At 41.8% G+C, this 23,206-nt stretch overlaps 4 protein-coding genes across 4 annotated transcripts; 3 read left to right on the forward strand and 1 right to left on the reverse strand.

The window, feature by feature from the left end:
• The first annotated feature begins 123 nt into the window (after positions 1-123).
• Positions 124-5,525, forward strand: cideb (cell death inducing DFFA like effector b). Its single transcript, XM_033651912.2, has 5 exons — positions 124-284; positions 705-819; positions 1,425-1,583; positions 1,666-1,856; positions 2,606-5,525. Exons 1-5 carry the CDS (start codon positions 259-261, stop codon positions 2,745-2,747), a joined length of 633 nt encoding a protein of 210 aa, XP_033507803.1. The 5' UTR covers positions 124-258; the 3' UTR covers positions 2,748-5,525.
• A 5,384-nt stretch (positions 5,526-10,909) lies between these two features.
• LOC144459942 (uncharacterized) lies at positions 10,910-12,245 on the forward strand. The gene has a single exon (XM_078164776.1). The coding sequence runs from the start codon at positions 11,046-11,048 to the stop codon at positions 12,243-12,245; it is 1,200 nt and encodes a 399-aa protein (XP_078020902.1). The 5' UTR covers positions 10,910-11,045.
• A 1,198-nt stretch (positions 12,246-13,443) lies between these two features.
• On the forward strand, positions 13,444-15,620 carry LOC144459812 (uncharacterized). The gene has a single exon (XM_078164495.1). The coding sequence runs from the start codon at positions 13,587-13,589 to the stop codon at positions 15,093-15,095; it is 1,509 nt and encodes a 502-aa protein (XP_078020621.1). The 5' UTR covers positions 13,444-13,586; the 3' UTR covers positions 15,096-15,620.
• On the reverse strand, positions 15,615-23,073 carry gmpr2 (guanosine monophosphate reductase 2). The gene is made up of 10 exons (XM_078164496.1): positions 22,975-23,073; positions 22,311-22,470; positions 21,891-22,006; positions 20,393-20,476; positions 20,119-20,292; positions 19,913-19,994; positions 19,622-19,728; positions 18,265-18,307; positions 18,010-18,169; positions 15,615-17,884 (listed from the first exon to the last, which is right to left on the reverse strand). Exons 2-10 carry the CDS (start codon positions 22,399-22,401, stop codon positions 17,695-17,697), a joined length of 1,047 nt encoding a protein of 348 aa, XP_078020622.1. The 5' UTR covers positions 22,402-22,470; positions 22,975-23,073; the 3' UTR covers positions 15,615-17,694.
• Positions 23,074-23,206: the final 133 nt, after the last annotated feature.

Here is a 23,206-nt window from a genome sequence, read left to right on the forward strand (position 1 = left end):
TTATCAGTCGGCTATATAGATAATAACACTGCTTGTCAGCAAGGAGGTCTCACACACACACACACACACACACTGACACACACAGGCGAGATGACCTTTGCCATGTACTGTTCTGTATCTGAGTTATCACCAGGTTCGGGGTAAAGTCCAGCTGCTGGGTCAGATACAAGCCGCACTAACATTATCACTATTTGTTACAACAAAACACCTTCTGAAAAAAACAAGGCTGTGAGAAGAGACAACAAGAGAACGACGAACATGGATACAACGTCTTCATTTATCAAGTAAGTGAAGAAGTATTTTTGGCCGGTTGATATTGTATTGATTTGCTTCATGATCCCTTCACTTGATCAACAATCCAACAACACTGTGTGGCTTTTGAAGCCCCCGAAATTTACTCAATGGACATGTCATTTTAAGCTATTTCATATTATGAAATTTGACATTTTTATTATTTTATTGTGATAAGTATTGGTCATTTATCATGGCTCAGGTGGGTCCTTTTTAACAGAAGACATTTTGACATGTCACAGCGGGAAAAACGTGTAAATAATGAAATTAATGAGTGATTAATTCAATTTAATTGCTTCCATTTGGGGATCTTATTATTGTGTGTGAGATAAAATGTCTGCTGTGAAAATCTCCAAAACACACCATCCAACACATTGAGCAACTTAATAACCTTTCTGTCTGGTCTTCCTCAGATCTGTGACCAAGCGAGTGTGGTCTCCACTGCAACGTCCCTTCAGAGTGTGTTGTCAAAACAGGGAGACCAGGAAGGGTATCACAGCAGGGACCCTGGAGGAGCTGAAAGAGAGGGTGAGACTGTAATAGATATATAATGCAAAGAAATAATGGAAAAGGTTCTGATCGGGGTAAAGCTGCTTGTTGTAGCGTAACAAAAAATGAGAAGGAAAAAATGTTAAATAAATAAATACATATGAAAATAAAGTACTAAAAATTAAATAAAAAATAAAATGAAATGGATAAAATTAAAGTAAGAAAATAACAGTATTATGAAATAAATGAAACTTGCTAATAAAGGGAGACAGCTGCCTTGTTAGAGCCTTGATGTTGATTTCTTTGCTTTGACCGACAAAGAACTGTTACTCAAAGTATCATGAATATAAGGCAGTCAAGGCGGCAGTGGGAATCATTACAAAGCAAATGCGGCGACACGTTAGAGCAGTATCCATCAACGGAGAAAGCCATGATGATGGTAAAGGAGTACCTACACATGGAAAATAAACTCCCAAAAGGTATGTTGGCCTACCTGTTATGTTTGGACTTACCAAGCTGATGAGACCTAATCTGGTACTGGTACATACTTTATCTTGTAAGGGGTCCTTGTCTGATAAAAGATGAAAAACCTCTGCTCTAGCACACATGAATTAATCCAGAGCCAACTTGAATCTGTGCCATAGGTATGCCAGGCCTTGCTGCTGTCCCTGTCTGCCTTGTCTCTGTCTCTGGTCTGTGAGGAGGACGGTACAGAGGTAGACTCCAACGAGTTCCTCATGACCCTGCCTGACAACACCATGCTCATGGCCCTGGAGCCTGGACAAACATGGAGACCTCAGGCGGTATGTCTGACCAAAGAAGTATCGCTACATAGCCCCATGTGATTGTATGTAATATATGTGACTGATGTCTCCGATCCCTCAGGGTGCAGTTGTGTTCAAATCTAAAGACCACGACAAGCCTCGGACCGGGAAAGACATCGCTCGTGTCACCTTTGACCTCTACAGGATGAACCCAAAGGATGTGTTTGGTTCCCTGAGTGTGAAGGCTACATTTCAAGGCCTGTACTCTGTGAGCGCCAACTTCCAGTGTCTGGGGCCCAAGAAAGTCCTCAGGTAAGCTCAGGGGAGGAGGTCATAACAAAAATTAGCAGACAGGACTTGGAAGCTATGCAATGTACTACTATGGATGGGGGCAGCAACAAAATGTATTTTAGCCACCTACAAAAATCAGTATCAGTTTAAGTGTGCGCTATATTTAGAATATTGTCACCACTTAGTCATACAGCGATTTCTGATGGGGAACTTAAGCCGTTGCATTTCTCTCTTCAAGCCAGACTCCATTGAGAAAAACCTAATTTAATATTGATGAACACTGGAGCTGCTGGTCTACCGCCACCTCCATTAATATAATTGTTCTCTTTATTATTGTGACTTTGGCGTTTAAAATGGTGAGTTCGGATTAAATGAAGTCACACAGTAAAGCAAACAAAATCACTGATCAAGGCAGTGGTAGACCAGCAGCTCCTGCATTCAGCAAGCCAAAATTACTGTTTTTGTCAATGGAGTCTGGTGGCTTGACGAGAACAGATGGGACACTTAAGTCATTAACAGATTTCCAACTGGAAAGGCTGCCTGACTGAATGGTAAAGCGGTGAAAATACTTTCAATATAGTGCACACTACCAGTATAGTGCTTTGCTTCTGTGTCGATATGCCTTCCTGCTTCTCCACTGACAGACATCTATTGTATCTAATACAATCCCACTTTAAAACTATGAACTATCCGATTGACCATCTGAAATTAAATGTGACTTGAGTCGGCTGCACACAAAATCATACTGATCACACTTTCTCGTTTTTCAGAGAAGCCCTGCGTGTAGCCTCCTCCCTCCTAAATGCTGTTGGACACCTGCTTATCACGTCCGCCTCCATGATCCGCCGCATCATCGAAGGCGCTGACCTTTGGCAGCCACAGAGGGCAGAGTACACAGCCAACTGGAACTGAAGGGGCCAAGAGAAAACTGTTCAGCTGTAACATCTGAAATCATTGTCGACTTAAAGGGTTACTATGGTTTGTTTGTGTCTAAGTGACTAATGGAGACAAGTCGTGAAATTGGTCAGGCTGCAATGCAATAGTAATGGGAAACTGTGTACTGTCAGTTTACATCCACTAAAAGTGCTTTTTTTGCCACTGACAGGCTCAGATTGTTATTGTAAGTGTCCGACAACATTATGGAAAGGATCCCTACAGAGATAGACCTTTTTGTTAAAGAGTAAGATCCTTTTTGTTTAACCAGAAACAACCCCAAAATCAGTATCGCCAAACCCACCAGACTCCATTTAAAGCTATGGTCTACGTTTAGAAAGACGATGAGAAAGATTTGAAAAAAGCATTCCCCCCGACACACACCCCCCTCCCTCTGTGCTCCATGATCCCTCCCCTCCGAGCTCGTGTCCCCCTCCCCTCGGAGCCTCCTAACGAAACACGCTGCTGTGACAATGTGTAAACATGATAGCAGTTTTAGCTTACAATGCTAAAAATTAGGCTAACGTCTCCGTCGAACATGTAAACAAGTGTTGACAACATTGCAGACAAAAAATGTTTCAGCGCCGTCTAACCACACAAAAAAGTAACGGCAGCTTTCACAGTCATAAGCCAGCATTGGCATACAGTTATCTATGTCACAACATCCGTAATAAAAACAAAATATTACCTGTTCAACAAAAACTCCGCTGTATCAGCATCACTTTTCAGGCCCAGATCTTGCCGGAGATTTTGCCATCGGTCGGAGGATGACCCGATGTTTACTCTGCTTTGAGCCCTCAATTTGTCGCAGTTCCTCTTCGTTTCTGCTTTTTCAGAGGCAGACTTGCGCTTCCTTTCGGCCTTTGCCGGTGGGGCAAGCAGAGGCCGCTTGCTACTGTCGCTCTCTTTATTTTCCATATCGAAACTCGGCGGAGGGTTGGGACGAGGCGGGACGCGGAGCAGAGGAGTGTCAAAATGGAGCGAGGGTATTGGACGGAGGGTAAGAGAGAGAGAGTGCAAATTTGAGCAAGGAGTAACTCCCATGCGGACCGGATGGCTGTGATTGGTCAATTTCTTTGCAGGCCTGCAGCCACCAGAGAGAATGGATTTTTTTGTTTCCTTTTACTCTTCACATTGTGTAGCTAGCACTATTGGGCCATAACCACCATCTAAATGATGTTAATAATAATGATCAATCTTTCTAAACGTAGACCATAGCTTTAAATAAACAGTAATTTTATCATTGTAAAACAAGTCATTCAAAGTCAACAGCAACAAAATTAAACTCACAAAAACTGTCTTGATTTTTATTTCCACTGTTCCAACAATCACCAACTCTGGTTTGCTTTAAATGAACCCTTAATTCACTCAGTTAGATGTGAAAATATGCTGCCTCTATGCACACTAAAATTACTGTTTATTTAAATGGAGTCTGGTGGGTTTGGTGATAGCAAACAAAAAGGATCTTTCTTTTTAACAAAAAATTCTATCTCTGAAGGGATCCTTCTACCTACATTAACAATGTGAGCCTGTCAGTGGCAAAAACAAGCACTTTTAGAGGATGTAAACTGACAGTGCAGATTTGCCCAAAGTGGTTACATTGCAGCCTGTATTGCCGCTGCCAGCTGCAGCGCTCTCGCTCAATACTGGACCAGTTTTTTAAAATTGTTGTTCATTCAGACACACAAAAAATACCAGGTTAAAAAAAAACAAAATTACCCTTCAATAGGAACTGATAGGTCAGTCTGAGACCATTTAAATCCATTCCTATTATTGAGCATCTCATTTGATAACCATTATATTGTATAACTGTTCTGCTGTTTACCTTTTTAGCACGGGGTAAAAGAAACCACTTTTTAACATGCCCATCTGTTAAGGTGGTATTTGTAAATATTAACAATGATAGTCTCATGCAGGGTGACTGTATGACTGTGTGCCATATTCTTCTTGATTATACGTCAGGTTATAGACAAGCTTTACGATTCAGTGTTAGAAAATGTCACGAGTAACAACAGAGGAAACATGAGTTTATAGGTTTTTTTGTGCAATATATTTTACATAATATTCTAGGATTATAATTTATTTTTGTTAATCTTGTGTGAATTATGTGTAGGCAGTGGTGCGGTCATGATGCTGGGATTTCAAGCTCTGAAACAGTATCATTTTTGATAATAGGGAAAAAGTGACACTGAGGGCATAAAATGAATTGTTTTTATTAAACAGGTTAAACATAACAAGGCTGTAACATGACATAGACAACTGCTCTTTTCTCAGTTAGTAGCTCAGAACAACAGAATGATGTTAATGAGACAGTAAGAAAGTGCAGCTGGTATTGGTCCATCAATACTGCGGGAAATATGTATTGAAACCATTTAAAATATTCCAAATCTATATGTATTGATTATTTGATATTATTGACAACACTAGTTGGCACTTTTTCTAAGATAACAGGTGATAACAACCTTTTATGACTGATGTTATGGTCTTAAACACCGCTGTCCTTTTTGAAAAACTGAATATAACGATAGTGAGAAAGAAGTTTTCACTAATGTTAGGATCTAACTACTGTAATCACAAGAGGAGTCATGTTTAAAAGCATCTGCGTGGCACGAAGAGACTCATCAGTGTAAAACTGACATCTAGATTGTAAATGAGTATCTTTCTTATCTCTCCTGTTAACAGTCATGTTCAGAAATATCACAATAACAGCATAACAACAATACTTTCTGAATAAAAGAAGAAGCTCATTCACAAGAACGTGTCTTAACTCGGCAACTTCTTCTAAAAATTACATCTTAAAGTTCAAAACATCAACGCAAGAATTAAAAATCACTTAACTGCTTTGGCACACTTTCCTCACCGCCACAGCTTTCACTCATGTCAAGCAACATCTGCCTGGTTGCTTTGTCATTGCCGTCACTGCCTGCCGCACGTGGCTTTGTCTTCAATAGGTCATTCAGGTACTGCTGGTACCTGATGTTGGCCACCACCTTGCGGTGCTGCTCCTGAGTCATCCAGCGTGGCCTTCCTTTCTTGACCTGATAGCGCCTGTCACCGAACCACTGAACCAGTTCGTAGCGGGGGATTTCAGTCATCATCGCCAGTTGGTCGTAGCCATGGTTGTCTGGATACTGGCAGTGCAAGAAAGCTGCCTTCAACATCTCCCCCTGAGCTGACGTCTTTGTACTGCGTGCCCCAGTGGGAACCCTGCATGCTTGTACTGCATGATAATCACGGTGTTGGGTGACGCTGGGTGACCCGTTTGCAACACGAGGAATATTGAGCATTGCCACGAGCCCCTCCAGTTCGCTAAAATCAGTGACGACACCGTTGTGGTTTGTTGACCCTGCATGCACGTCTCCCTGCAGCCTAGCCTCCAATTGTGTTTCAAGGCCCCTTTCCACAGGGGTCGTAAGATCATCTGAGGTGGACGGGGGAATGGCGTCAACTCTTTTTAGCTGTGCTGTGAGAGGGGGCACAGTTTGAGACTGGGGGGCAGGAAAAGGACTTGGATCCAGCGGCTCATCAGGAACCACACAGCTCTTGTGGGCAGGCCACTCTCGCATGGACAGTAAACTTTTCTTATCTTTTGCCTTCTTTCTTTTTCTGGGGAAATGTGTTGTCTCAGACTGAGTGGATTTCTCCCTCTCGACTTCACCGCTTTTTGTTTCTACCTCTTCTGTTCTCTCCACAGCAGCCTCTTCACTTTGCTTCTTTCTCTTCATTCCCTTCTTATCTGACACTGTCACCCTTTTCCGCCTTCTCTGAGTATTCCCTTTGTCTTTGTCTACAACCCTGTCCTTCTCTTTCTTCACCGGTTGCTCCTGCTTAATTTTTCTCTCCAACTGCTTATTAGCCTTCACTTTTTCTCCCGCCATTCTTTCCTCATCTGCCCTCTGTTCCTTCCTAATCTTTTCTAAATTCTTTCCAACTGACTCCTTTTCCTCACTTTTGTATTTCTTACTCTCTCCTTCATCCTCTTCCCTCATCCTGTTTTGCAGCTCTTCCATTCCCCGACTCAACTTGATCTTCTTCCGAACATCGCTGATGTCTTTATTGTCCCAGCTGATGCCATAGCGGAGCCTCTGCACCATGAACCACATCTTCACCTGGTCTGGGTGCAGGGCGCAGCGCTGCGCCAATGCTGCTGTCTGTCCCTGTGTCAGGTATGGGAACCTGTTGAAGGCCTTGTTCAGCTCTGCTTCTCCGTCCAACTGTAGGTCGAACTCGTTCGAGCGCACCCATATAAGCTTCTGACTGTCAGAGACCAGCGGGAGACACACTGCACTGGTTTGGTTCACAGTGAAAGCCATCGAGGCAATGATTGTTTCTGGTATAGTCTGTCCAGGAGCATCAGGAGTCTTTTGTACGAGCTTGGGGAGTCCTTCATCAGCGTTTTGCCTCAGCTCTCTCATCTGTGGAAATGATTCCTGCAAAGAGAAGACAAACAGAAAGGGTTCATACCCAAAGAAAAAAATGTATTCAATATAAAATAAAATGCGAAAACAGAAAAGCAATTGTCTAACGTAACTTTCATTTTTTTCTTAGTAGTTATTACGCTACATACTGTGAGACTGTGGCTGTTGTGAATATCCCTTTAATATTTCAATCAGGCAACTCACATGTGAAATGTTTATTTCAACGCAGAACATAGTTTGATTTTGGCATCTCGACTCCAACCTCATCACTCCCCGCAGATATTTTTACATGAAATATAGAGGAGTGATGATAGAATGTTGCTTAAGGAACACTGTGTAAGATTTAGGGGGATTTAGTTGCATCTAGCATTGAGGACTGGTGATTGCAACCAGCTGAAACTTGTCCTGGTTAGAATTCCTTAAGTGTTCATTGTTCAAGAGGTTTTTACTGGAAGCCGAATGATCCACAGAAGCCTCTTGTTCTCCAAAACAAATAGACCCAGCGATTTAAACCAGACGTTCTCGTCACAGAGGGGCGACAAACTCTGGTGGCTGATGCAAAAATGCGAAAACGCAAATGGCCCTATCTAGAGCTAGTGTTTGGTTTGTCCATTCTGGGCTACTGTAGAAACATGGTGGTGCAACATGTTGGTCTCAGGCCCACAGGAAAGTAGCTCAGCCTTGTAGCAAATTTTTCCCAGTGGCCACTCGTAGTGTTGCGGCAAAAAAATCCCTGTTGGCCCAAAAAGCATTTTACCCATTATGCCACCACTTTAAAAAGAAAAAAAAAACACCTGTAAAACTGTTGATAGGACAACTTAAACTGCAAACCAGGTAAATTATAAATCTTTCTATTCTGAATTTTTGAGGTTTTATATTTGTAAATATTTCCTCAAGCCAAGAAAAGCTATTTAAAAAGCTGTAACATCATCACAATGTTAAGTCCATTAGCCAAGCGGGAACAAGCAGTAAACCCGGAGGCTAGAAAACTTTTGCAGCCTATGCACCAGGCAAGCAACTCCATTGAAATAAATCGGCGCCATCTTGCCATCCAGTATCTAGTTATTATTAAAAATGTATGGGCGATCTTCATAGCCAAGGACCCGCTCCCTATGTAGGTATAAACAGCTCATTTGAAGGTAGCAAAAACACAGTAATTCTTATTTTCAGATGATTATACACTAAAGAAAAATTGCCTATTATATTAGGCCTATATTCGATTCTGGCAATATATCCCCCTAAATCCTACACACAGGACCTTTAAAATTGTAAGTATTACAAGCAAAATATTATTCACTTATTAAAACTTTAAGTATTTATTAGGTAAATGGCTTCTTTCAGTGTTAAATTGTTATTTCTATATTAATGTGGTTTCAGCATTTAAGAGCAGGAGGTAGACCTAATTCACTTCATATACTGCTCTTAAGTTTAACATTTAATGCATCATATTTGATTTGTGGTGTTACGTAGCAAAGTTATCTGTGAGGAGTTAGCCAACTTTAGAACTGAAACCCCAAAATATAATAATACTGGTGGAGAAAATGAAATGCAGTGGTAGAAGAAAGTGACATTTAAAATATAAATACTCAAGTGACGTACCTTTGTTTAACTCAACTGTCCTGTTTAAGGCTATTACTTTACATTGCCATTCTGCACATGGAATTAATGTGCATTAATTAACCAGCTAAAATATAAACTGCCTTGTATTAATTTCATATTAACTTGCTAGATGAATAACACCAACGTCGACACTGGCTTTAAATTAGACTTATTTTGGCTAACATAAAAAGTAATATTGGCTCGCTAGCTAACTTTAGCTTTAGCTAGCTAGCTAAATTCGCGCTAAACTCTGACGTTCAATCACTTCTTTGCATTTGTATAAGTGTTACCGAGTCCACCGTGTAATAAAGCAACGTTACAAATTATTGATCACCATCACTGATCGATTGAGCTGCGTCTGTAACGTAAGGTCCGCCAGCATTCCGGCAACGTTAGCTGGTATACGTAACGTAAGCTAGTTAACGTTAGCCAGTTTAGCTAACGTTAGTAGCCTAGCCTACGTGTTGACCGTTACCTCTCAAGTTAGCTTGCTAAGTATGCTAACGTTATGATGCAGTTAATTTAGCAAAGTTTTCTTGACTTTTAGACACAGAAATGATCAGTAACTTACATTTATAGTTTTTAGATCTTACCTTTGAGCGCACAAAATGTCTTGAAGTGTAACGGGAGATAATTTGTTCTGCTGATCCGGTTCAGTGGATCCAGATAAGTTAACACCGCTAACAGTGTCAAGTTAATGGGTAACGTTTTATCTTCTATGGCAGGAATACAGTTTACTGTCTGTAACTCCAGGGTTTATCTATGACATGGGGTGGGATGCTCAAAATAATGCAAGAAATATAAATTACTAAATTAAATATACCATCAGTTGCCAGTTTATTAGGTACTCCAGCTGTGGTCTAATGTGACAGCACTGTAATAAACCCTGCATTATCAGGGTTGTGTTCAGTGTTTGGTGAAAGTATTTTAGAGAGATGTTGATCCAACTTTATGTTCATTTTGGAGGCTGTCTTAACTAGAAAGTTATTACATATTACAATCCAACAGCTCCATAAACTCAGTCTCCAAAATTACAAAAAGTTTAGGGACTGTTCTTTACTATCAGAGGAGGACTGACTTGTTTTTTTGTTTTCTTTTCTTTTCTTTTTTTAATTTGACCATCTCTGAAGCTACAAATATTTTTCCTTTAGGGGAACTTTTAAATAAGACAGGTAGGATAAATTGATTTTGATGAAATATCACAATTTTAAGATTAAGTTTGTATATGTTTCCTGAGGGAAGCTTTCATCACACATAATGTTGGAAATTTGAATATCTGACAGTAATTTCTGTTTTTACCATAGACTGTAAAAATGATGGACGTAGCTACCGTAATGTCACCAATTGGTTTTACGACTTGTGTTTTGAAGCCTTGAGTTCGGCATTGCAGTTGCTACCATCTTGGCGACAGCCTGTCACTCAAAGTGGCTCGTCCTTAATTAAGGGTAACTTTAGGCCTTAATAAAATGTAAACAGCTGAGTTATATAAAAATTTCACCTCCGTACAGTTGTCATGAAGTGAGAAATTAGCCATGGAGACCAAAACTGTTTTTTTTGTACCAGGCTGTAAGCATGTTTATTTCTGCCGTACAGTTGGGTATTTTAACATGAGGGTCTATGGGGATTGACTAGCTTCTGGAGCCAGCCTCAAGTGGCCATTAGAGGAACTGCAGTTTTTGGCACTTCTGTGTTGGCTTAATTTTCCAGCTGTAGAGGTTGCAGCTGGTCTGTACAGTTTCTGGCTCTGATAAAGAGTGTGATTTTATTTTTTTGAAAATTCAAAATACAATAATTTAAAGATGTATGTCCCTCTGCTTAGCCAAAATCAAAAACATTCGTAACTCCCCTGTGCTTAAAAATCAGCACTTTAACTTTCATGAAGGTAGGAACTATTTAATCTGGGTGGCAACTGTGTGCAGATTTTTCTACATAGAATATTAACCTTTATTGAATGATAAGGCAAGATAAGATGAGGCTTTCTATGAGTGGCGGGGCAGACAGGGACATTATCATCCTGCTATCAAAGGTGCAATTCATGTGTACACTTCAGTTTCTTTCCCAGGAAATGATACTGCTGGAGAGCAGCTCGAGCTATCACGCCAGACTCTAAGGGACCAGCAACAGGCAAACAGCTAACTCGAAGCCATTTCAAAATATTTAATTCAGACTCAGACACTTTTATTTTCAAGGACAACCCTGGGAATTAATTTCACACAAACACAGGAGCAATTAATTCCAAGATTTTCCTGCTTTTGAAAACATGTCTGACAGTCTTCAAAAGGACCAACATGTTGTCCTCTGTGACATGTGCATAGGGGAGGACAGGAAACCAGCACTGAAGACCTGCATGAAATGTGAGATCTCCATGTGTGTCCAGCACCTCCAGGCCCACCTGACCACTCCTGTGTTACTACAAACTCATCCTCTGACCGAGCCTACGACTTTAGATGGCACCACTAAATGCCCCCAACATGGCAAACTCCTGGAGTACTACTGCTTGGATGACATGACCTGTGTGTGTGTTTCCTGCGCCATTGAAGACCAGCACCGCCTGCACAATATGAAGACCTTCTCCACAGCCCACAAAGAGCTCCTGGAGAAGCTCAGCGCTGAGCAGCAGGACCTACAGGTGAAAACTGAGAATGTGAGTCTGGAGAAGTGGGAGAAGAGTGAGAGGGAGAAGCTGGCTCGCTCTAGTGTGCGCCTCATTGAGGCTGTAACTAACCTCCGCGACATTGCCCTGACCAGTGTCCAGAGTTCAGTATCTGCCCGTATGGTGTCCATCAAAACCAGCAAGAGCAGCATGCAAGCAGCACAGAAGGAGAAGGACACCTTCAGGTTCCTGCAGATGTATTCTCAGGTACATGAGGATATGGAGAAGGCCAAGGCTGTGGATCTGAGGAAAGGGATGGAGCCTGGCAGTGATCGGGACAAACTGGTTCAGAAGGTAGGACAGAATGGGGAAAAGATGGTGGAGCAAGCAGGCCACTTCTGGGGATCCCTGTTGAGTCTGGTTGACCCGGAGAACCACCAGGAGCTCATCAATACCAGTTCAGACCTGATCTTTGAACCACAGGGTTTGAGCCCCGGCATGTCACTGTCCACAGACAGGAGGAAGGTTTTCTACACGAGTGGGCTGGGGCAATGTTCTGACCGCGTGTTTTTCATTGAGAGTACACAGTCTCTTCCTAACTTACACAGATGTGTGATCGGCTTTTCCAAACACTGTGACTGGACCATCGGTGTATGTGACCAACATTATGTAAAGGAGTTGAAAGATGGAGAAGCCTATGGACTCTGCTGCAAGGCAACCAGCTCAGCTCTCTCACAACAGAGTATGTTGAGGTCACAGATTCATCTGGCCCTTTTAAAAAGCCTAAGAGGACAGTTACTGAGGAAAGGCAAACGGTTTCCCTTCAGCCCATCAACGCTCCAGATGAAGATATGGCAAAACAAATAGCCCGACCACAAAAAGTGGAAGTGGTATGGGACTTTCCTAACTCATTAATGTTCAACAGCATGATCAGCCAGCACCAGAGGAGAAAAATAGTCACAGTAACCATCAACACCACCAGTCAGGACCTATTCCCTTTTGTTTGCTTGAAAGTGGAAGAATCACAAAGGAGCTCAAGTAAGCCAAGCACAAGCAGACATGGAGCTGCTTTATTTTCATCTCAACCACAATGCCAGAAGCAATGGACATGCTCATGTGGGAGGGTTTACACTGAGATCGGTGATACATACAATTATGGAGGGTGCAGTTACCAGAAATCCTCTCAGACCACATGTTGTTGTGGAGAAGCTATTGGTGCCCTGCCCATCACAGAGGTACTTTGTGAACTTCTGTAACTGACAGCCATGTCGCTGTCTATAGCTCACATCACAGCATTTCCATTTACATATTGTTAATCATATCCATTTCAGTGCTTAACAATCACTACCAGAATTTAGCTGTTTTCTTTTGTTTCATTTACTGTATGTAAAAACTGATTAGTGCTAAGCTACAGTAAAATTAATATATTGTGCTGTTGCTGCAAAGATCACAGTAATAATTATAACACGTGCAAAACAAGTTTAAAGTGAGATTTTTCAGGTAAAGTGGAGCAAATCCAAAGCTGCAAATGTGATGAACTAGTTACTTACAAATCAAAATGTTGGTGGTCACATCCACATATATTTATTTTTGGTAAAAAGTTTATATGTAGAATTTAACATTCATTCTGCTGCTTTGTGTCCTTTTGCTGTGCAGGAATGTCTTGTTTTGACAGAGCCCGTTCTCATACATTTTTCAGTTTTATTGCCAAGTTTAACATTTTTGTAAGAAAATAGATATTAACAGGGTAACTAGTCATTTTAAGGGATTACGTTTCAAAAATAACCTTCCCATTTGCCATTTTGTTTCGACAAAACCCGATGTCTTTCTCACAGACAAAGTTACACTAACATGTTGCCAGGTTATGAATACATTCCCAGTCCTGTGGCTATTGCTCTTGTCTAAAAGGGAAAGTGAAACTTAAAAGTATCAAAAAGGCTGCACCCAAATCTATCCAGCTCCACCCCTGAGTGTTTGGTTTAGCAGAAATCGAAACTGTTGTGCAGTGCCACTGTGGAAGAGTATTCAGAGCAGGCACCGAGAGACCAGAAACGAGTGGAAAAACTACTTTCAGCAAAATACGATTTTATCTGAAGTTTTCTGCCAAAACAGTCAACAAAAGAGCAACAAGGAGGATCCTAATGACTTTGTTCAGCACTGAACAATATTGAAGAAAATTCTAATCAGGACTTCCTGCTTTTGATAAACATGTCTGACCATCTTCAAAGGGACCAACATGTTGTCCTCTGCGACATGTGCACAGGGCAGGACAGGAAACCGGCACTGAAGACCTGCATGAAATGTGAGATCTCCATGTGTGTCCAGCACCTCCAGGCACACCTGACCACTCCTGTGTTACTACAAACTCATCCTCTGACCGAGCCTACGACTTTAGATGGCACCACTAAATGCCCCCAACATGGCAAACTCCTGGAGTACTACTGCTTGGATGACATGACCTGTGTGTGTGTTTCCTGCGCCATTGAAGACCAGCACCGCCTGCACAATATGAAGACCTTCTCCACAGCCCACAAAGAGCTCCTGGAGAAGCTCAGCACTGAGCAGCAGGACCTACAGGTGAAAACTGAGAATGTGAGTCTGGAGAAGTGGGAGAAGAGTGAGAGGGAGAAGCTGGCTCGCTCTAGTGTGCGCCTCATTGAGGCTGTAACTAACCTCCGCGACATTGCCCTGACCAGTGTCCAGAGTTCAGTATCTGCCCGTATGGTGTCCATCAAAACCAGCAAGAGCAGCATGCAAGCAGCACAGAAGGAGAAGGACACCTTCAGGTTCCTGCAGATGTATTCTCAGGTACAGCAGGATATGGAGAAGGCCAAGGCTGTGGATCTGAGGAAAGGGATGGAGCCTGGCAGTGATCGAGACAAACTGGTTCAGGAGATCAAACAGAATGGGGAAAAGATGGTGGAGCAAGCAGGCCACTTCTGGGGATCCCTGTTGAGTCTGGTTGACCCGGAGAACCACCAGGAGCTCATCAATACCAGTTCAAACCTGATCTTTGAACCACAGAGTTTGGGCCCCGGCATGTCACTGTCCACAGACAGGAGGAAGGTTTTCTACACGGGGCTAGAGCCATATTCTGCCACTCTTCTAATCCGTAGTACCCAGTCAACTCCTAAATTTCAAAGGTGGGTGGTCAGTCTTTCCTGTCCTGACTGGACCATTGGTTTATGTGACAAACAGTTTGCACAGAACTTGACGCATGGACATGTCTATGGTCTGTGCCGCAAAGATAACAAGCTCAGCTCTCTCATGACTGCCCATGATGATGGTTCTGTTGCATCAGTTAGTTCATTGGTTTGGGGGCAGAAGAAAAAACTTATTAGACCTTTAATCACACAGATGACAAATGGAGATGAGGCCGTAAAACTACCTGAGGTGGTGGAGGTGTTTTGGAACTCTGATGCTTCCTCACTGTCCTTCTTCAGTAAAACTGGACGGCACCAGAGGAAAGAAATAATCACAATTAAGATGAGTCTCAACAACTGCGACCTGGCCCCCTTTGTTCATGTAGCAAAGAAAAATGCCCAAAATATCCCCCAGCAGCAATGGAAGTGCCACTGTAGGCAGGTTAACTACACAGGGAGCATGTTTCGGCAAATGAAAGATAAGCAGTTCTACAACTCCTTCCAAAGTAATTGTTCTTGCGGAGCATATATTGGTGACGAATGCATCACAGAGGTGGTTTGTGAACTTCAGTAATGGGTGGCACCCATGTGAGATGAGGCCATAGTTGTTGGAAGGCTGTGATGTAGTTGGAAGAAGTCATCCCAAGATAAAATTTTATGTGGCAATTCAAAGAGGGGCATTATACAAAGCTAAGAAATGCATGGCTACAAATATCAACAGTAATAACATATTTTGCTTTCACTGGATGAGAATAAATATTATTGATTAGTGTTAAGTTGCTTTAAAATGCAAATATAGAGCTGTTATTGCAAATATCAGTAATCCACCAATGCTGGAAAGTGTACAAAATGCAATCTAGCACTATAAGCATTGTTATGACTTCAGCTGCATGTCTTATGTTTGTTATTTTGTTTTGGGTGTCACTTACAATGTACATAACACTGTCATTATGTTGTATTGGTGAGGTCTCTGCATTTTCTGGCTGCTTGTTGAAGGTGTTTGTCTCCACCTGCTGGTGGTGAAAGTGTCATTGCTCTCACATTGTGCTTCCTTACAGTCTGAATGATCCAAACAATAATAAAGCCAGAAAACTTTTAAGATGTGGAATGTTTTTATTGACCGGTTAAAACAAGTGGATTTAAAAACTGCAGTTTCACACCGATGTGATGAGATGTGATGAGAAAACAAACCAGCACAGATCATGTAAAAACAGCTTGGAATGGAGTGTCTACAGACAATGTGTGAAGTGAAACCTTACCCCAGAATACGGTGTGAAACCTCCAAGGAATGACCCCTTAATTTAAAGGTTGTAATAAATCATAATATAAACGTGCACACCACTAACGTAAGCCCACACAAACTTTGGTACTGATCAAGAGCAGCTAGAACGAGAGAGGAGAAAAGCTGCAAATACTTGGATCTTGAACACCTCTGCTATGAATTCAGCACTTAAGGCTATGTACTGCATGTGCTCTAGTGGTGTACTAGCATTCAACATATACTGGTCCATGTATAAATTCTTTTCCCAAAATTCATCTACTACTTAAAATGTATGACACAAGTTTCAAAACATATCTGTAGAACAATAATGGAAACTAAATATTAGACTCTTAAAGGGAAACTAAGTGACTCATGGAGACAACAAATTTTAAATTGGTCCAGTCTTGAGAGACAACTGCAGCTGGCAGTAAAGAAACAGGCTGCAATGTAACCACACTGCTTGTTTTTGCCAGGAACAGGCTCAGATTGTTATTATGAGTGTCCGAAACTTTACTTTTCCTTGATCCAGTCTGTTTATTGTTGTGTCTAACCTCTGTGTATGAATGAAAATCATATTAACAATATTTTAAATGTCTAGTGATGTTAGAATACTACGTCGTGTGGACATTAACATTCTAATGTTGTGCAGATGATGGGTTGTTCTCCATACCTAACAACTAAATGTTAGGTATGGATGTTATCCTACATCAAGACGATGTTGGCAAGACACGTTTGGAAGACACTGAGTTTTGGTTAATTTGGTTACTAATACCAACGTCACTTGTTGTCAGTGTTCTACGTCAAATTAATATTGGCATTAGATACTGTCCATACACCCAACGTCACAACCTAAATTCAACCGAATATCAACGTCTAACGACACTGGTGGGCAGCTAGCAAGTCTCTCTCAACGACAAGTCTCAGATTTTTTCCGCAGTTAGCGAAAAAAATTTGCTAAATATTCAGCCATGATGCCGAAAATTCTTCCAGGCACTCCTTTCTCCAACTGTCACTTATGCTTCTTCCGTTGTTCTTGAAACACAAAACCTCTCGCAAGATTTCAAAGTCATTTTTCTCCTTGTGCAATATATGGTCACAATAACAAGCAGTCCAGTTTCATATCTCTGTAGGGATCCTTTCCATAAGATGCCAGACACTATTATCAACAATCTGAGCCTGTTAGTGGCAAAAACAAGCACTTTCAATGGATGTAAATCAACAGTGCACGATTGCACGTAGGGACTACATTGCAGACTGTTTTGCTGTGCGGCTGCAGCGCGCTCTCTCAATACTTCAATTATTTCAAAAATTGTAATCGCTTAGACACGAAAAACATGGAAAAGTAAGGTCTGTGCTAAAAAATACCAACATTTAATTTAAATCTTAAATTACAGATCATTTAAGTGCAAAACTTAAAGAGTGTTGGAATGATTACATTTCTAAAGACAGTTCCGATTAGCCTCAGCAGCTGCATTCATATTTAGTACTTTCTAAATAATTTAAGACATTTGCTATGTTTGTATGTGTGTGTGACGGAGGCTTACAGTAAGATCTCGACACAGAGCATAGACACATGTTGTAGATTCTGTTTAAACCTACAACAGATTTGCATAAAAAGAACAATTAAGGAGCTTGCATTGGAATGAGGAGACAGCAGATGTTTATCTTACTGTCTAGAGACTCTCTGAGCCCTGAAACACTGCACTGTATGAAAAAAAATTAACATTCAGAAAACCCAATATACTCAAAATTGCATTGAACCTTAGCTTATGCAGATAACACAACCAATTGGGGTAGAAAAAGGACAGTATTTAGGTATTAATATGGATGCCTGTTCACTTGTGTCTACATGTGGGAGTCGGGCAGTGTTGCAGACTTATCCTTCGACCTGAAGCAGGATCGAGCTGCGTGTTCAGCTGTCGTTGCCGAAGACGGTGTTGAGCTGTTGGGTGACCCTGATGAAGGTCGTCCTGCGGCTCAGCTCCTTCAGTTTGCCTGCCCCAACGTAGGTGCATGTGGACCGGACCCCGCCCAGGACGTCACGTATTGTCTCTTCCACTGGACCTTTGTAAGGAACTTCGACTGTCTTCCCCTCTGACGCTCTGGAAGCGAAACACACTGGGGTTATTCTCAGAGGAGACAGTGTAAACAACTCACACACACCACAAACACATGAGAGAGGCCGGCGTATTTTTCCTTTACACACAAAAATAACTGTGACTCTGACCTGTACTCAGCCACGCCTCCTGCGTGTTTCTTCATCGCCGTGTCGGAGCTCATTCCGTAGAACAGTTTGTATTTCTTGCCGTTTTTCTCAATGACCTCTCCCCCGCTTTCCATGTGGCCAGCGAGCATACCACCCAGCATCACAAAGTCCGCTCCAGCACCTGGGAGCAAACGTAAAGTGAGAAGCTTGTTTTTGACAGAAAGAATTCTCGCTGTAGTTGGAATATGAGTGCAACTTTAAAACATGGCAATTTACCGAAAGCCTTTGAGACATCTCCGGGGCAAGTACATCCCCCATCCTGTGTGAAAGAGATGAGAGGAGAAGACAAAACACAATGTTATGAGTGTGACTGTATGTTTATCACTGCTGCACGTACACCCTGGAAACACAAGATAAGGCTGTACGTTCTCAGGGTGAAATAAACATCTAACAAACTACACTGACCGTGGGAAGAGAAGAGTGGATGGAAAACCCTGGGTTACACACAGTAACATTATACAGGCTATTTTATGAGGTAACCAAAGACATTAAAGATAGATTAATCAATAGTTTCTATCATAAGTATCAGTTTAAGGGAACAGTTCTTGTCTGGAGTTAGATGGTATGATCAATATGAACCTCAAACCATTAGCTAGTTAGCTTAGGATAAAGCATGAAGACTGGAAACAGGGGAAGATATCTGAATATGGTGATTTCAGAAAGAACTAGGCTAGCTGTTTCCCCTGTTTCAAGCCCATATGCTAAGCTAAGCTAACTGGCTACAGCTTCCCATTTAGCACACAGACACGAGAGTGGTATCAATCTTCTCATCTAAAGGCCCAATAAACCAAACTGACATCAAAGAGCTAGTGGCGACAAAGGCCAACTGTTGCATCACCTCACATTGCCTGTGTCTAGGCCAAAAAGTTGCACCTGAACACACCGTAAAGACTACAGCCAACAGCCAACTAGCATGTATGTTCTGCACCTGCGTGAGAGGAAGTAACTCTCCATACCAACAGGCTGCAGTAGTCTGTATTTGTCGGTAAAAAAGAGAAACCAGAAGACAGATAGGACAGACACAAGATGCTAGTTAGCCAGTTAGCACATTAACAACACGATTTTCAAAGAACCAAGGATATTCACTGTGCGCTAGCAAACAATAACACAAACAATAACACAAACAATTACAAACCTTTCATGGCAAAGAGCTCAATTGCTAAAAAGAATAATCTTACCTAATATAACAAGTTTTTTGTTGTCGATTTCATGCCCTCTTGACTTAAGTTAAGCAGCAGTTTGTTTACTTTCCTCATTTCCATTTCTCTTCCCGTGTGCTAAGGTGAACTGCCAATCAACATGTTTCAACATGCCGAATTGGTTATTAAAAAAAAAAAAAAAGACAAGGGCTAACTAGTGTCAACGGTGCAGGACACCACAAAATCTACGGCACCAGACGCACACCAACCTGACACTGACCGACAGCAGACCATCGGCTCAGTGTGTCAGGGTTCTTACTCTCAGCAAGAACACAAATAATAACTTTCCAAAATGTCAAACTATGCCTTTAACAATAACTCTGGACAACAATAACTAAATGTAAATTATTATTAAATCACTGTGAGTCACTCACAGAGATGATGTGGCCGCCCAAGCCATGGGCTGCATCTGCACACTCGATCACAGCGCTGAGCTGCGGGTACCCCACCCCTGTCTTCTTGCGGGTGGTACACACGGAGCCTGTAGAGGAAGACACAAAGGCAAGAAATGACTCATAACATTTCTGGTCTGCACTCCATGGTTTGCAAACAGGAAACAGCACATGCAAGAGCTGTTTGTGGTCTGTTTGATCTGTATGTGCTACACAGCAAATATCCATCTCAACAAGAAGAGACAGGAAAGTATGTAAAGTTAATTTAATCACCTGGTCCGATGCCTACTTTGATGATGTCAGCGCCAGCCAGGATCAGCTCCTCCACCATCTCTCCTGTCACCACGTTTCCTGCCTGAGCAAAATAACAACAAATTAAAAAAAATGTTTTATTGATTACTCATCCAAGAAATGTGGACTTGTGAAATTTTCCCTTTTCAGCCCTGTATAGTGCAGTTTACAGGCAGGCATTTACATACCATTATAGTGTGAGAGGGGAACTTTTCCCTGACATCTTTGACGAAGTGAACAAAGTGTTCAGAGTAGCCATTGGCCACGTCTACGCAGATATACTGCAGCTCTGGCACCGCCGCCACAACGGCTGAAATCTTGTCAAAGTCCCCTTCCCCGGTCCCTGTGCTGATAGCTACACTCTGCCAGACAAACAGAGAAGAGAATGACATGTGTTACAATAAATACTACTCCCTGACATAAAGGGTTACATAATAATTCTTCAGTTGACACTTTGAGTACCTTCAGGCATTCGGGATTCTTTTTTGCAAACTCCGACCAGTCATCCACGGTGTAATGTTTGTGAATTGCAGTGAAGAGAGAGAACTAGTGGAAGAGAGAATAAAAAACAGAGCAATTGAGATATTTATGCAGAGACATGATGCACACACAGCAAAGTGTGGCAACTGAAAAATGGTTCACATCGTCAATGACATCTAATGGCCACTAGGGGCTGCTATTCTACCTGAGAGCATGGATGAATGAACAAAACAATAAATGAATATATGAGTAGGTTTGTTTTTTTTTTTATATCAAGATAGCTAAGATGATCTAAAAGGCTAAGAGGACCCTGAATTATGACATACAGCGGTTTGCGTCATTCGTTATGATTACAAGAACACAAAAAAGATGATACACACGCCACCAATACTTTTCTGTTCTATCTCCATCTATCTGAAGTTTTGCTTCTCACTTGTACAGAGGTGTGTTGGAAAATATAGTTGGACTATTGGGCGAGTATTTCAATGATTACCTACGTTGCAGCTTGTTCTTTTTTTCGAGGGAAGAGGGCCAATTTTTGTCATTTTATTTTGCACCTACCTCTGAAGAACAAGACTGAGTCACTGCTCCGCCATCATTTTAACCAAACTAGAGTTGGTGATTGTTGGACTGTAGACAAACCAACTGATTTGTTGAGTTTTCTTGTGCTTCTCTGGAGTCTGAATGAAGTGTATGAATATATCGACAATCACCGATTGTTGGGCTAACGGAGGCCAGTTGGAAAATCACTGGAGACCTTTGTTCAAGACCCTGCAGATGAACTCAAAAAGACAACCTGGACCACCAAGATCAAGTGGACAGATGATCATTTGCATGAGTATTTTTGTCACCTTACACTATGTCTTAGCAAAAAAAAAACCTATTGGCTAGAGTGGTGATACACAGCCTCCAGGCACTATACTATACAATAAGGCATGTTTGTTGCTATAGAAAAAAAAGTCAAACAGTGTAGTAGCTTATTTCAGGCGCCTTTACTTTCTGTAAACAGATCCTCCTTTAGAACGCCCACATCCACATGCTGGACAGGTTTGGAAAGTATTTCTAGCCAAAGTGGGAAGAGCTTGGGTACACTCCCGGTGAATGTTGGCACTGTGATAAAGCTTTGCAAGAGGGAAAGCTCAGAAAAACTCAGCTTTTGATATCAATACAACATGCACAGAGGATTGTATTGCTTTAAAAACGTGGCAAATCTCTCCTTTAAGTCCGGGCATCTAGGAAACATGAATGAAAAGGCGTGATCACCACTTGTTTTCATGTGGTCTTTCATGAAGTAAATAAGAAAAGTCTTGGCCTGTTCTCATTCATGAGCCTGCTATGTAATAAAGGGATTATAAGGCATTTTAGTGCTCACTGATTAGACTGAATTTAGGTTCACTCCACTCAGTATGAGAGAAAATAATAACTCTACGGAGCTGGATAATGAGTTATTTATGCACATCCCATGTGATGCATCCCCTACCGGATGCAAAGCCACAGCCATCTCAAAGGTCCCAACAGTGTCCATGTTTGCAGCGATGATGGGGATCCCTCTGTAGCTGCCCTTGGAGTTCCTGAAAATGAAGCTTCTCAGCAGGTCTACCTTCAGGAGGACAGAACAATAACAATAGCAGTGATGAACAGTGTGTTACTGCAGTCACAGGGCAGTAGGAGCCTTTATTTAACAGACGCAGCTTTGTGGCTTCAGGGTCATTGCTTGAATTCTTTAACCAGCTGGTAAGACGTGAATGAGGGCTAGAATGTTTCCCTGGACTCCCAAATGGGTGTGTGCTCACTCAAATGACCTTACCAGGGATGACTAAAAGGTTCAGATAATGGAAACATCTGTATTTAGGTCAGTCAGGTTTAATGTGGGGGAAAAAAAACTCCACATCTGTTACACCTACGTCGCTCCTTGACTTGAGTGTGCTCCGCTTGGGACGGAGGAGCACATCCTTGAAGTCCAGCTTGATGTCATTCTCAATGCGAGGCATTTTGGAAACAGGGCAGGTTGTGTAACAGAAAATAAAGTGAACTGGAGCAGTTGGTCCAATAATGTGGATCTGTGAAGGAGAGGGAGGTCAGAGTTAGGGTGCTGGCTTTTAGCTCAGTCTTTTCCCATTGTTACACCCCCTTGTCCACCCTTAATACACTCACATATGGTCAGCAAATGCCATTAGCTGAGTTACATCAGGCATGGCTCAAGTTAAGGTCTGACAGTAATTAAGGGCACACATCCGTCTCACATTCAAAGGATAGCTCAAAATTAGCCTGAACTGTAATTACAACTATGTGGGAATGTAATAAAGCTATCACAAGCTAGCTTTAAATATGTTTAAACGCTACTGAAAATGCTACTGCTAATGCTATTCACACTAAACCACACCAGACAGATCTGAACAGCGTTGCTTCTTTAGCCTCGGTGTCAAAATTCAAGGTTAGCTATGCTACGTCGGTTTAAAGCCTCACATTTTAATTAACTTGAAAAGCAGTGCTTACCTCAACACAAACTATACATTAGTAAATAACTGAGTTATCTTATATATTTAGCAAAATAAAGTACCTACCTTTAGGAAAGTGTGGTTGATTTTGCTCCGTGCCGCTGATTTTCCACCGGTGTGCGCGCGGGAAGCTTTACGGAGGCGGACACCAACTGACAGCCGCCTTGTAGTTTTTAAACGTCTTAAGCTAGTTGGCGGAGCGCGGAAAAAAACTACAAATGCAAAAGTCGCTTTAGGGCACGTCGCGCTGGTGTCGTAAGGTTTGTTTTCGATATTCAGGAAACAAGTGTCGGGTTGC

Source organism: Epinephelus lanceolatus, chromosome 22 (genome assembly GCF_041903045.1).
Source record: "Epinephelus lanceolatus isolate andai-2023 chromosome 22, ASM4190304v1, whole genome shotgun sequence".
NCBI classification, from domain to species: Eukaryota; Metazoa; Chordata; class Actinopteri; order Perciformes; family Serranidae; genus Epinephelus; species Epinephelus lanceolatus.

Excerpts from the sequence above, each read along its gene's own strand:
- LOC144459812 (XM_078164495.1), top strand. The coding sequence starts at position 13,587 with ATGTCTGACCATCTTCAAAGGGACCAACATGTTGTCCTCTGCGACATG.
- gmpr2 (XM_078164496.1), bottom strand. The coding sequence starts at position 22,401 with ATGCCTCGCATTGAGAATGACATCAAGCTGGACTTCAAGGATGTGCTC. Across the intron at positions 19,729-19,912 it reads CAAAGTAGGCATCGGACCAG|GCTCCGTGTGTACCACCCGC; the intron begins GTGATTAAATTA and ends CTTCCTCTACAG. Across the intron at positions 17,885-18,009 it reads GGAGGCGTGGCTGAGTACAG|AGCGTCAGAGGGGAAGACAG; the intron begins GTCAGAGTCACA and ends TTTCGCTTCCAG.
- LOC144459942 (XM_078164776.1), top strand. The coding sequence starts at position 11,046 with ATGTCTGACAGTCTTCAAAAGGACCAACATGTTGTCCTCTGTGACATG.
- cideb (XM_033651912.2), top strand. The coding sequence starts at position 259 with ATGGATACAACGTCTTCATTTATCAA. Across the intron at positions 820-1,424 it reads TGGAGGAGCTGAAAGAGAGG|GTATGCCAGGCCTTGCTGCT; the intron begins GTGAGACTGTAA and ends TCTGTGCCATAG. Across the intron at positions 1,584-1,665 it reads AAACATGGAGACCTCAGGCG|GGTGCAGTTGTGTTCAAATC; the intron begins GTATGTCTGACC and ends CCGATCCCTCAG.